The sequence below is a fragment of the Callithrix jacchus genome, chromosome 15 (assembly GCF_049354715.1).
Source record: "Callithrix jacchus isolate 240 chromosome 15, calJac240_pri, whole genome shotgun sequence".
NCBI lineage: Eukaryota > Metazoa > Chordata > Mammalia > Primates > Cebidae > Callithrix > Callithrix jacchus.
The window spans coordinates 79480377-79495098 of NC_133516.1; the positions used below are offsets into that span (position 1 = coordinate 79480377).

Sequence of the window (14722 nt, forward strand, 5' to 3'; positions counted from 1 at the left end):
TTCAATATTATGTTTATGAGATTTATCCATGTTGTTGAGTACAACCATAGTTTGTTCATTTGCATTGCTGTAAAGTATCCCATCATAGGACTGTACCATGATACATTTATTTATTTTACTGTGGATAGACACTGTGTTGTATTTAGTGTGGGGTATGATGAACAATGCTGCTTTGAATATCCTGATGCATGTATCCTAGGAGATCTTTAAGGTCTTCTACCTGGCAGTAGAATAACCATCACAGGATATATGTATCTTCAATTTTACTAGATAATGCCAAACTGTTTCCCAAACTGAATGCACCAATTAACCAACAACAGTCTGCAGAGTTTCTGCTGCATCATATCCTTGCCAACAATTGGCATTATCAAACTGTTGACTTTAGCCAATCTCAAGGATAGCTAATGGTATCTCGCTGCGTTTATACTTGCATTTCTCTAATTAATAATGAGACTGAGCATATTTGCATATGTTTATTGATCATTTATATTTTCTTCTGTTTAAGTCTTTGCTCATTTTTTCAATGTGATAGTATATTATTGATTTGAAAGAGTTTTCACATATCCTAGAGGCTAATTCTTTATCAATTATATATGTGGCAAATATCTTCAACTCCGTACCTTGCTTTTTTGCTTATTGCATGCTATCTTTTGGCAAACAAAAGCTATTTATTTTAATAAAGCCAAATGTACAAATCTTCTCATTTATGGTTGGTGATCTCGATAGATAGTTTTAAAATTCTCTACCTTCGAGGTCATAAAGACGTTCTTCTGTATTAATTTCCTTTTTTTTTTTTTTTTTGAGATGGAGTTTCACTCTTGTTACCCAGGCTGGAGTGCCATGGCGCGATCTCGGCTCACCGCAACCTCCGCCTCCTGGGTCAGGCAATTCTCCTCCCTCAGCCTCCTGAGTAGCTGGGATTACAGGCACGCGCCACCATGCCCAGCTAATTTTTTGTATTTTGAGTAGAGAAGGGTTTCACCACGTTGACCAGGATGGTCTCAATCTCTTGACCTTGTGATCCACCCGCCTCGGCCTCCCAAAGTGCTGGGATTACAGGCTTGAGCCACCATGCCCGGCTAATTTCTATTTTTAAAAGAGATAGATATGGGAGTTTTCATTATGTTGCAAATGCCAACACCAGTTCTGCAACTGAGAAGCTAAACCTGGAGCTATGGCAACATGAGGAAGCTGGACCTCCATGATCCTTGAAGGGGGCACTAAAGTGGTCCAGATGCCATCTGGCTTTTAGCAGAGTTATATAAAAGTCTTTCTGAAGGAAAGCATCCCAAATGTAGGACCTTAAAATTTCCATTGATTTAAATTCAATAAAATAAACTTATAATAAAAAAAATTACAGGGAGATAAGCCACCACGAGTCAGTCAGCAAAAACAACCAAAAAAGATTTAGTCCCCCAGAAACTTCAAATATTGGAATTATTAAATAGGGAAACTAAAATAAGCCTACATAAAATATTTAAGAAAACAAAAGATGAAATTAAAAACATAGTTTATGTCCACATAAAAACGTGCACATGAATGTTCATAGCAGCTTTATTCATAAGTGCCAAATTTTGGAAGCAACTAGGATGTCCTTCAATTGGTAAATAGGTTAAAAAAAAAGGAGTATCCAGACAATGGGATATTATTCAGTGATTAAAAGAAGTGAGCTATCAAGCCATGTGAAGACACAGACAAACCTTAAGTGCATGTTGCTAAGGAAAAAAAACAACAACAGAAAGGCAGCATCCTGTGTAATTCCAACTATATGACATTCTGGAAAAAGCAACACTGTAGAGACAGTAAAATCAATGGTTACTATGGGTGTGGGAGGAGGCTGGGTTGGGATGAATAGGTGAAGCACAGATTTTTAGAGCAGTGAAACTATTGGGTACAATGTGTAGTGACAGATTCATGGTATTATGTATTAATCAAAACCCATACAGGCAAGGAACAAGGGATTACTAAAAATGACCAGGCAGATTTGAAAGGTTCATGTATTGTTTAGGAAGATGATAAAGATATTGATTAATGTTAGACTTTAATGAATTAATGATCCATGCTGTAATTTCTATGGTAACCAATAAAAGAAGAGAAGCAAGATGTACAAATTACAATGAGTAGAGGGGGAAGAATTAGTGATATTTTTAAAATTATAAGTGCAAAAAAGGGTGATATGGTTTAGTTCTGTGACTCCACCCAAATCTCATCTCAAAAGGTAGGAGTGGTGGGAGGTTATTGGATCATGGGGGTGGTTTCTCTCATGCTGTTGTCATGATAGTGAGTTCTCATGTCTGATGTTTACAAGTGTTTGGCAGTTCCCTCTTTACTGTCTCTCTCTCTCTCTTTCCTGCTGCCTTGCAGAGGAAGTGCTTGCTTCTCCCTCACCATCCACCATTGTATTAGTCCTTTCTGACACTGCTATAAATACCTGAGATTGGTAATTTATAAAAGAAAGAAGTTTGTTTAATTGACTCACAGTTCTGCACAGCTGGGGAAGCTTCAGGAAACACAATCATGGTGGAAGGGGAAGCTAACATGTACTTCTTCACATGGTGGCAGGAGAGAGAAATGGAAGGAGAAATGGTAGATGCTTATAAAACCATCAGAGCTTGTGAATCTCACTCTCTATCATATGAACAGCATGGGGGCAACTGGGTACACGATTCAATTACCTCCCACTGAATCACCCCCCACAACACATGGGGATTATGGGAACTACAATTCAAGATAAGATTTGGGTGAAGACACAGCCAAACTGTATTAACCATGATTGTAAATTTCCTGATGCCTCCCAAGCTATACAGAACAGTGAGTCAATTAAACATCTTTTCTTCATAAATTATTCAGTCTCAGGTAGTTCTTTATAGCAGTGTAAAAATGGACTAATACAGAAGATTGGTACTGGAAGTGGAGCACTGCTATATAGATACCTGAAAATGTTGAAGCAAGTGTGGAATTGGGTAACAGGCAGAGATCAGAATAGTTTGGAAGGCTCAGAAGAAGACATAATGATATGGGAAAGTTTGGAACTTCCTAGAGAATTGTTGAATGGTTTTGACCAAAATGCTGATAGTGATATGGACAATGAAGTCCACTTTGTGGTGGTCTTAGATGGAGATGAAGAACTTATTCGGAACTGGAACAAAGGTCACTCTTGCTATGCTTTAGCGAAGAGACTAAAGCATTTTACCCGTCCTAGAGATCTGTGAAACTTTAAACTTGAGAGAGATGATTTAGGGTATCTGGCAGAAGAAACTTCTAAGCAGCAAAGCCTTCAAGATGTCATATGGCTTTTTCTGAAAGCAAGTGGTCATATGTGTTCACAAAGAGATGATCTGAAATTGGAACATATGTTTAAAAGGGAAGCAGAGCATAAAAGTTTGGAAAATTTGCACCTTGACCATGCAGTAGAAATGAAAACCCCATTTTCCAGGGAAAAATTCGAGCTGGCTGCAGAAATTTGCATAAGTAACAAGGAGCTGATTGTTAATAGCTGAGACAATTGGGAAAATGTCTCCAGGGCATTTCAGAGATCTTCAGGACAGCCCCTCCCATCACAGGCCTAGAGGCCTACAAGGGAAAAATGATTTCATGGGCTAGGCCAGGGCTTTACTGCTCTGTGCAGCCCCAAGACATGGTACCCTGTGTCCCAGCCACTTCAGCTCGTGGCTAAAAGGGGCCAAGGTACAGTTTGGGCCACTGCTTCAGAGGGTGCAAGCTCCAAGCCCTGGCAGCTTTTATACTGTCTTGGACCCGCAAGTATGCAGAAGCCGAGAGTTAAGGTTTAGAAACCTAGGTCTAGATTTCAGAGGATATATGGAAATGACTGGCTGTCCAGACAGAAGTCTGCTGCAGGGGCAGAGCCCTCATGGAAAACCTCTACTAGAAGAGCAGTGCAAAAGGGAAATGTAGGGTTGGAGACCCCACAGAGTCCCCTCTGGGGCACTACCTAGTGAAGCTGCGAGAAGAGGGCCACTGTCCTCCAGACCCCAAAATGGTAGATCCACCAACAGCTTGCACTCTACCTGGAAAAGCTACAGGCACTCAACTCCAGCCCATGAAAGCACCCTCAGGGGCTGTACCCTGCAGAGCCACAGGGGCAGAGTGGCCCAAAGCCCTAGGAGTGTCCCTCTTGCATCAGTGTGCACTGGATGTAAGACATGGAGTCAAAGGAAATTATGTTGGAAGGTTAATATTTAATGACTGTCCAGTCAGGTTTCAGACGTGCATGGGCCTGTGGCTCCTTTGTTTTGGCCAATTTCTCCCATGTGGAATAGGAACATTTACCCAATGCCTGTACCCCAATTGCATCTTGGAAGTAATTAACTTGTTTTTGATTTTACAGGCTTGTAGGTGGAAGGGACTTGCCTTATCTCAGATCAGACTTTGGACTTGGACTTTTGAGTTAATGCTGGAATGAGTTAAGACTTTGGGGGACTGTTGGGAAGGCATGATTGGAATAGCACATGCAAATTCCCTGAGGCAAAAAGGAGTACTGCTCACTGGAAGATCTAAGATGAGGCCAGTATGACTGGGAGGGGCATGGTGAGACTGAGGAGGCAGGTGGGTCTAGCCTAGGCAGATTTTTGTATACCACATTAAATATTTTATGCTTTATCCTAAGTGTCATCAAAAGCCATTTAAATATCTTAAGGGGGTGGGATAGAGGAAGGTAGTAGACATGAACAAGGCTGTATTTGGAAAAGATCACTCTGACTGCACTGTAGAGCAGGGGTCCCCAACTCCTGGGCCACAGACTGGTACAGGTCCATGACCTGTTAGGAACCAGACCACACAGCAGAAGGTGAGCAGCAGGCAAGTGAGCATTACCACCTGAGCTCCACCTCCTATCAGATCAGTAGTGGCATTGGATTCTTATAGGAGCACGAACCCTATTGTGAACTGTGCAAGTGTGTGATCTAGGTTGCATGCTCCATCTAATGCCTGCTGATCTGAGATGAAACAGTTTCATCTTGAAACCATCCCTTCCCTGGTCTGTGGAAAAACTGTCTTCCATGAAACCAGTCCCTGGTGCCAAAAAGGTTGGGGGTCACTGCTGTAAATAACAGATTGGAGTTGGGTCTAAGTGACTACAAGAAGATATTTGAAGTTTTAAATTAATTTCCAACTGACAGAACTTTATGCATTCCTGCCTCCTCCTACTTTCCCATTAGGTAGATTATACTGAAAAAATAAATCAGTCAAATGAATGAAAGAAGATTTTAGATGAATGATTGTTTGATTTTGTAAAATGGTTCACTTCTTTATTTCTTTTCCAAAAAAATTTTTTTGCCCTCTGATCACAGTGTGCAATTCGGGCTCACCAACTTGCTCTTTAAAAAATTCAGGAAAACGAAGCAATAGAATCTCTAAACAATCTACAAAGGTGGGAAAGGATGGCACCCTGACAATTGTCAATTCATACCTCTTAATTTCATCTCTTGAGGTCTTGAAATTGCCTTTGAAAAAATTGTAACTGAGAAAGTTATAACTGAAAGAGACCTGATCTAACCATCCCCCATCTTGCCTTTGTAAATCAAAGAATGTGACCAAGGCAAGTCTCAATTATTTTAGGAGGTTTATTTGCCAAAGTAAAGGATGTATGCCAGGGAGGCAGGTATATGCTTTTCTCCAAAGATGATTTTGAGGGTTTCAGTATTTAAAGGGGAAAGGGTGGATATTGGGGGATGAGAAATTTTTTTTTTTTTTGAGACGGAGTTTCGCTCTTGTTACCCAGGCTGGAGTGCAATGGCGCAATCTCGGCTCACCGCAACCTCTGCCTCCTGGTATCAGGCAATTCTTCTGCCTCAGCCTCCCAAGTAGCTGGGATTACAGGCACGCGCCACCATGCCCAGCTAAGTTTTTGTATTTTTAGTAGAGACGGGGTTTCACCATGTTGACCAGGATGGTCTCAATCTCTTCACCTCGTGATCCACCCACCTCGGCCTCCCAAAGTGCTGGGATTACAGGCGTGAGCCACCGCGCCCAGCTGAGAAATATTTTTAAAATGTGTCAGTAGATAAAGAGAGAAAACAGTTGCATCCTTCTCAATATACAATTTTCACATGAGGGAGGAGTGGAGGAAATAGGGTAACTTGAATCTATGCTTCCAGGTGGCCATCTTCAACCTTTATGCTTGAATAAACTTCCTTTAAACTAGAGTCTTATCCTTTTTATTATTTTAGGTTGACAACTCTCAAATTTATATCTCTGGCCCATTGGACTTCTTCCTTGAACCTCAGTGTCTAAATCTAACTGTCTACCCAGCCACTCCACTTGGATGTTTAATAAGGATTTCAAATTCACATACAAAAAACAAAATTCCTGACTTCCGCCTTAAAAATGGTTTCTTAAACAACTCAGTTCTTACAAGTTGCTCATATTGCCTTTTACCTCATACTCCAAAACTAATATATCCACAAATCTTACGATTCTCATTCTAAAATTTACCCAGAATTCACTGTTGTTTTCATCACCTCGATCACCACCACTCTGGCCCACACCACTATCACCATGGCTGGATTATTGTAATAACTTTCTGATATCACTTTTCACCAACAAATACAAGCATTTTCATCTGGTTCCCTCAGGGATCCTTAACCCCCAGGCTGCAGATAGTAGCAGTCCATGGCCTGTTAGGAACCAGGAGGCACAGTAGGAGGTGAGCAGTAAGCAAGGGGGCATTACCTCCTGAGCTCCCCCTCCCTCAGATTAGCCCTGGCCTCGGATTCTCAGAGGATCAGGAACCCTATTGTGAACTGCGCGTTGGAGGGATCTTCTAAATTGTGTGTTCCTTATGAGAATCTAATGATAAATGTAATGCCTTTGAATCACATCCTGAAACCATCATCCACCTCCCAGCAGGAAACCGGTCCCTGGTGCCCAAAAGGTTGGGCGGCCGCTGCTCTATATAATCCCTGGGAGACTGATGACTTGTCTCTTTCACTTAGTGCCATGAACTCCAGTGCAACTTTGTGGGTGCTCCATAAATACTTGGCTGGAATGAACCCATAAATATTTAATACTACTGCATATACAGCAATACTTTTGAGGAGCTCCTTGGGTATGTAAAAATTGCAGGGGACATTTATAAATAAAGAACCTACCGAATCAAAGCAATGAGTGGAACATAGGGTCAGCTGGTTGAAGCAGTGCTCACGAGCTGCTCCAGCTTCTCAAAGTAGGCAGGTTTTCCACCTAAGCCAGCATTCTTCTATTTTTGGTCACCGTAGCTATAAACCTGCTCCCTTACCCGGCACCTCACCCTCAGCCGAGAGCCCAATGGGCTTTTCCTCCTCTCGCCCTCACGATGAGCGAGCCCACAAGGTCTGAGGTGGAAGATACACTTGAACACCTGACAAGCCTTCAGGGACGACACTGGATTCTAGGCCACCTGGGCTTCTCCACTGTATTAGTTATGAAAAAACAAAAGTCAGAAAGAAGCCTTCGGAGGTGGAATCTCCAACCCGACTACAGGTTAGGAAGCAAAGCGCACCTAGCAAAGGGCTGGTCCCTGCAGCCTCAAGGGTTGATGGGAAGTGAATCCACCGTCAACCGCCCGTATCCAAAATGGCAGGATACAGGAGCGAGTGTATTTAGGTGTGAAGGTAGGGCCACTGAAGAAGGGAGAACGACAGCATAATTGTTTTGATTCAACACGGAGGCGGCGATTATAGGAGGGCGAATGGCGAAGGACAACGCAACATCCAGCTGGCAGAAGCAGCGGGCCTGACGGGGCTGGCCACATTGACCCAATCCAAGATGGTGCCGAGGTTGTAACCGGAAGCGCGCAAAAGGCGGGACTTACCCTGATCCAAGATGGCAGTGGCAATTGAGGCAAGCCGAGGGATGCGAGCGCCAGGAGCATCTTTGCCCTCAGCCAAGATGGCGGCAGCCGTGGGCGCTGTCCCCGGCTCCGCCCTGCGGCCTCAGCCCCGCCTCCCTCTCGTCCTCCCTCCGCCCCCTTGCCTTGCCGAGTCCGGCCCGAGGCGCTCGCGCTGGGAGAGCGGGCTCCGGGCATTTGACATGGCGGCAGCGGCAGCTACTGCAGCGGCGAAGGGGAATGGGGGCGGCGGTGGCCGGGCCGGGACTGGGGACGCCAGCGGCACGCGGAAGAAGAAGGGCCCGGGGCCTCTGGCCACGGCGTACCTGGTCATCTACAATGTGGTGATGACAGCGGGGTGAGGCTGGGGCTCGGCTCGGGGAGGCGGGGAGCCAAGCGCGACTGGGGAGGGAGCTCTGCGGCCCGCGAAGCGGAGCAGATTGGCGCGGAGTAGATCCGCGCGGCCCACGGCACGCAGTGCAGCCCCGGTGGGCGGTTTCTGGGACCCAGTACCTGGGCGCTGAGGGCGGCCGAGCGCTGAATCGACCCCTGTGGCTGCCGGCGAGTTCCCGCCTGCACTGGGGGTCGAGCCAAGTTCCCAGGCACGGGGGCGCAGGGATTGCTGCCCGGCACTGTCACTCGAGGGCCACGGGAGGGAGGGTGGACTGGCCACAGGTGCGGGGCCGGGGGTGGCGGCCGGAAGACCTGGCGGTGCGGGCGGAGCCTAGCCCCGGCGGCCAGGCTCAGATGGTGAACGGCGCCAGGCTGGGGAGTGGAGGAGCTGTGGCTGCAGAGTGACCATTCATTTGGGCGGCTGTTTTCAAAATCCTGGCTGCGCTTTAATCCGAAAGGTATTGGGAAAGCGTTCAAAGTTTTTGGCCAGCGACTTGAGCAGAGCTGGGCTTTAGATGAGTTTAGACTTTTAGGATGGGTTGGGGTGGGGAAGAAACAGCGGGGTAGAAGGCAGATTTACTGGGGACGGGGAGAATAGACCCTCTAAATCTCGAAACGGTTTTACCCATACCTGTCTCCCTTATTTCAGTCTATCCCTTATCCCGGCGGGTTTTTAGTTAAAGCTCTGCCACTAACTAGCTATGTACTTTAGATAAATCACCTTATTTCTCTAACCTCCGTTTTTTCATCTGTAAACTAAAGAGTTGGGCTGGATGATGAAGGTTCCTTCAGCTCTGCAATTCTTTATCTCATCATTTTGGTGAGGAGGATCACAGGATCAATTTGTTATATATTTATATATATATATATATATATAATATATATATAATATATATATTGTATATATTATACATTTTTCTACAGTCTTCATTTGTAATTTTTATAAAGTCCTAACATTTATTATGAAAAATTTCGAACATGCAGAAGAGTTGAAAGAATTGTATAGTGACCATCCATTTTTATTTAGTTTTAAAGTAGGTAATACATTGGCAGGATTCAGAACTCAAAATATAAGCCAGAGCATACAGTGAAAATCTTTCCTCCCTCCCACCTTTCCCTTCTCCCCAGATTCCCCTCTCTCGGGGCAGTTAATTTTATGTGTCCTTAATATACCGATGCAAGCATGTTTATACATCCTCTACCCCTTTTTTAGATAAGACAAATGGCGATATTTTTAATATTGTTACAATTCAGCACCTTGCTTTTTCATGAAAAAGAAAGTAATATGGGAGGATCATAGAGTTATTGCTAGTATTAGAAGTGGTAGGTGTGGAAACAGGCTCAGAGAAGTTGTGACTTGCATGAGATCGTAGAACTTGTTAATAGAAGTTCCAGATCTAGAAATCATTTCTCTTGACTCACAGGTCTATGAAGAACTAGTACAGATTCAGGCTTTTATCACATCAGTGGTCACATAGATTGATTTTTTAAAAAATCCTGGATTCTCTCTGTGTGTATTAATATTTATATATAAAATTCTTGTGTCTTAGCAAGGGCTGGTGAGGGCATTGGACTGGAGAGGGATTTTTAAGGTACATTGGTAAGAAGAAAGAAGTCTATTCCTGAGCAATGAACAAAGAGAATGCGGTGGAGGGTAAGGAGTGGTGTCTTAAACCAGGAAGAGAAATTGGGATTGTGAGAGCAAAGTAAGCTTTTTTTTAAGGCTGTTAATAGTTGTACCAGTTACACCATTAAATAATTTCTTCTTTTACAAACCCTTTATTTTATGTCCTTGTACGATAGTTTTTGGAAATAGCAGAGACCACACACCCCATTGCCTAGTTGATTTTGTACATTTACCTAAATCCTTCCAGGAGACATACCTTAATAAAAAGGTCCATTTGTTTTATTATGGAACTTGACAAAAAATTATGTTCATTTTTGAGGACAGTGGACAAAAATATAACATTCACAGCTGTATGCTTATGTGCTTCTTGTTTTGTGGTTTGTATTGATCCGGCTTTCATTTCTGAGTTGATTTTGGAAAATTGAGCTAAAAACTTTTTTTTAACAAAAGCCTATAATTCTTAATTTTAAAAGGATAGATTTTAAGGTATGGGTAATTGTTCTAGTGAGACAATATAAAAATAGTTTAAAGCATCTTCTTTCTACCCTGCAATTATTAAAAACCCTTTAACTGCACAGACCATTTAAAATTTTCCTTTAACTTTTTTTTCTCATCTTAGATTTTCTTGGCACCTAATTTAGTGGCACAAGGACCATTTTAGCTTATTCCTTTCCTTTTGGCTTTGTTCCCAACAGCAAAGTTGCCAAAAAAATGAGCTCCAGATGGGTGAGGTGCCACTGTACTTTCACTGAGCCCTCTTGATAAGGTGCTATTGGTGGTGTAACATTTCAGTGCATTACAGCTTGGCATTTGAGAGCTACCATTCATAAATCCAGGTACTGATGCTTCAGGTCATCTTTTACAATATCTTTTATTGCCACAGCTGCCTATTAACCTAAATCTTACTTCTTAAATTTTTATTTTTTTCCTGATTGTTCTTTTCTCTTTTACTAGGTGGCTGGTTATAGCAGTTGGTCTGGTCCGAGCATACCTGGCTAAGGGTAGCTACCATAGCCTTTATTATTCAATTGAAAAGCCTTTGAAATTCTTTCAAACTGGAGCCTTATTGGAGGTAGGTCCTGAGATTTATTATTGTTATTGATTTCCATTGGTATAAAGAAAAAGATGCAACTAAATTATATTGAAGTAGCAGACCTCCGTTGGATTCAAGTTAAATTTTGAAATTTTGCCTCCTCACGTACTAAAGTGTTGATACCTAGGCTTTTTGAAGTTCTAGATAGGGTAAAATCTCATTTAACTTGTGTTACCTTGAATGTATATTATGTTCAACTTTTTTTGGAAATCAACTGAAACAAGCTTATATTAGGATTTTTTTAAATTCCAGGGACATGTTGGGGAAGCATTGGCAAAATCAGATGGTTTCAGGGTTTATGTTATAAAAATAGCGAAGTTGGTGGGTGTAGGATATTGGGAGTGATAGATGTAAGACATAATAGCCTGTGACTAAAGTCGTCCAAATTGATTTCCTTGAATTAAGGGCAATGTATATTCAGTCCTCTCTCTTGAGGTAAGTATAGATTCAGATTTTGGATAACCCAATTCAAACTACTTTAACCAAAAAAGGAATTTTCTGGCCTCTGTAATTGATACAGATACAAGATTAGTTTACAAAGAGACCAGCTCGGGAATGAGAACCAAGGATTTGACATTGCCAGATTCTCTTGCCATCTCCCATCTCTGCTTGTCTATTTCTCTTTGAATGTTGGTCTTGGGCTCGCCACATGGTAGGAAACGGGGAGGGTGTTTATTTTTCTCAGCATCTGTGTCACACGTTCCCAGGGAGGATTCTGGTTGGCCCTACTTAAACTCCTGCCAGTGATATGAGGTGCTTGATTAGCCAGTCTTAGGACACATGCCCATTCTTCTTTCCAAGGGACTACAGACTTTGCTCATGGAAAAGAGGGAATAATGGTGATAGCTTTGGACACACAAAATCAATAGTGCCATAGTTCAATACGGTGAAAAACCTTCAGATTGCAGGGATAATCTAGTTCATTTTGCTTAGCCTCCAGGCAAGACCATCATAACATTTACGCTTTACTGGCAATTTTAAAACCTGAACTGTGGAATGATACTTAACAAATAATCGTTTATTTCATGAAATGAAATCTGATATACCTCTACCTTTCATTCTCACTTTTTTTTTTTGAGACAGGGTCTTGCTCTGTTACCCAGGCTGGAATGCAGTGGTGCAATCATGGTTATAGCACACTGCAGCCTTGAGCTCCTAGGCTCAAGCAGTCCTCCCACCTCAGCTTCCGGAGTAGCTGGGCCCATAGTTGCACACCACCATACATGGCTAACTTTTAAAACTTTGTAGAGACAGGGTCTCCCTGTATTGCCTAGGCTGGTTTCAAACTCCTTGGCTCAAGAGATCTTCCCATCTCAGCCTCCCAAAGCACTGAGATTACAGGTGTGAACCACTGCACCCAGCCCACTTTCACTTTATTTATTTATTTTTTTGAGACAGGGTCACTTTGTCACCCAGGCTGGAGTGCAGTGGTGTGATCATGGCTCACTGTAGCCTGAACTTCCCAACCATCCTCCCACTACAGCCTCCCAAGTAGTTGGGACCACAGGCATGTACCACCATGCCTGGCTTATTTTTGTATTTTTGGTAGAGATGGGGTTTAGTCATGTTGTCCAGGCTGGATCCACTCTCACTTTCTAAGTCAGAAAGTTATCCATTTTGCTTTTTTTATATATATCTTAGAAAGCAGAGGAATTGCTTTCTTTCTTTCTTTCTTTCTTTTGAGACAGCGTCTTACTGTCTTGCCCAGGTAGGAGTGCAGTGATGCGATCTCGGCTCACTGCAACACAGAAGAATTAGAATACTGTCCGTACTTAGACATTTTAGGTAGGTGGTGTGATCAAATGAGCTTCCAGCTGGAAGTCTGAGTACCTTTTTATTTTAAGTATAATAGTTTTCCCAACTGACTCTGTAGATTTGGGCAAGTCTTATCTCTCTTACCCACCTCTTTTTCATTTGTAAAATAATTAGGTTAAAGTAGATTTCTAAAGTCCCTTACTACCCTAACCATTTGAGTCTGAGGAAGCTTGAACAAATCCTAGTGTGAACATTTTTTTAAAATTAGAGGCTTGAATTTTTTTTGGAAGGGAGCACTAGTAAATAAGTAGCATTTTCTCTCTCAGAGCCTTGGCCAGTACAGTTCCCTCAAGCTACAGAGAAGCAAATTTGGACTCAAAACCACCAGACTCCCAGTACTTGATATAGTAGGGGGTTGTCCCCAGTCGGAATACTTCAGTAATTTAAAGGGGTTTCTATCTCTTTAAGACATCATAATATTAGGGCTGAGCACAGTGGCTCATGCTTATAATCCCAGCAATCCCAGAGCCTTGGGAGGCCAAGGTGGGAGGATCATTTGAGGGCAAGAGTTCAAGACCAGCTTGGGCAACATGGCAAGACCTCGTCTCTATAAAAAAAAAAAAAAATTTTTTTTTTTAGCTGGCCTAGGTGGTGGGTACCTGTAGTCCCAGTTACTTGGGAGGCTGAAATGGGAGGCTTGAGCTTGAGCTCAGGAGTTTGAGGCTACAGCAAACTATGATTGCATCACTGCCGTCGTCCAGCCTGGGCAACAGAGTGAGACTTTGTCTCTAAAAAAAAAAAAAAAAAGACTTGATAATGTTAGAAGTATAATTTTTAAAATTTAATTATATCTTCGGGAAGGCAGGGACATTAAATAGTGTCATCAAAATCCACTCAGGAACCAAGTCTTAGACTTTGAAGGATTAGCCTGTTTATCCTTATAGAATTTTTAATAGGGATTTAGGAAAATATTTTGGACTTTTGGTTTTATCTCTTAGTGGTTATCCCCACTAAGAACCAATTAAGTGACAAATCCTAGATTTGATTTTGGGAAAAGGACTATGCATAAGGAAATAAAGACACCCAGGAACATGCAGGCAATTAACATAGCAGAGGTCAGTGATGGAAGTAATCCATTGGACTGGGTGATAAAGCGGGCTTGCTAAAACCACATTTCCTATGCCATCAGTTGAGGAGTGTTTCATCGCCTACTGTGTCTATGCCGTATAACAATTAGATGAGTACGGTATTGTTTAATTACACATAAGTTATCCTGATGGGAATTATTAGTGCTGACAGTATATCCTGTTTACAGGAGGAGAAAATGAATCCAGGTAAGGCAGCTACTCATTTATATCTCTTCATGCTAGATGTTATTCTTTATTAGGTTCTGTGGGAGTTTACTTAAAAAAGAAATAGAAATTACTTGTTCTCCAATTTCAAATCTTGTTAGGAAAATAATAACATTTAGCTTTTTAAAAGACATCAACACATTTACCAAACAGGTACAAAAGAGCATGTAGTAGTGAAGTACAAAAGGAAGCTTGGCTGAGTGACGGGGCTTACACCTGTAATCCCAGCTCTTTGGGAGGCTGACATGGAGGGATTTCTTGAGGCCAGGAATTCAAGATCAGCCTGGGAAACATAGTGAGACCCCCATCTCTACAAAAAGTTAAAAAATTAGCCGGGCATGGTAGCCCATGCCTGTATCCCAGCTCATCAGGAGGGAGGATCGCTTGTGTCCAGGAGTTCAAGGCTAGAGTGAGCCATGATCATGCCCCTGCACTCCAGCCTGGGTGACATAGCAAGACCCCATTTCCAAAAAAAAAAAGTATATACAAATAAAATGCTACTCATGGATAAAATGTGGTCTATGGATATAAAAATTCATAAAATTAATAAAAACAAATGAATTCCTGATATATGTTATGCCTGGACGAATCTTGAAAAAATGCATGTGAGAGGAGGCAGATACAAAAAGTCACAAATATTATTATTTCGTTTATATGAAACATCCAGAATAGGCAAA

The 14722-nt window shown here is 42.3% G+C and overlaps 1 protein-coding gene and 1 long non-coding RNA gene across 10 annotated transcripts in view; one reads left to right on the plus strand and one right to left on the minus strand.

The window, feature by feature from the left end:
• Window positions 1-8516, minus strand: part of LOC103788363 (uncharacterized) — a 90680-nt gene extending 82164 nt beyond the window's left edge. For 5 of the 7 annotated variants that reach the window (XR_008476876.2, XR_013527589.1, XR_013527586.1 and 2 more), the window contains exon 1: window positions 7110-8516. This is a non-coding gene — a long non-coding RNA (uncharacterized LOC103788363). The remainder of the gene's footprint in view (window positions 1-7109) is intronic. The other 2 variants (XR_013527587.1, XR_013527585.1) reach the window with 1 other exon arrangement.
• The window catches only part of HACD2 (3-hydroxyacyl-CoA dehydratase 2), an 88690-nt gene continuing 81971 nt past the window's right edge, over window positions 8004-14722 (plus strand). For 2 of the 3 annotated variants that reach the window (XM_035274002.3, XM_078351940.1), the window contains exons 1-2: window positions 8565-8676; window positions 10800-10917. Coding sequence is in view for 1 of the 3 variants with exons in the window: in XM_035274001.3 (XP_035129892.2) it covers window positions 8029-8183; window positions 10800-10917 (273 nt within the window). In the remaining 2 variants the exon portion in view is untranslated. Of the gene's footprint in view, window positions 8184-8564; window positions 8677-10799; window positions 10918-14722 lie in introns of those variants that run through there. The other variant, XM_035274001.3, reaches the window with a different exon arrangement.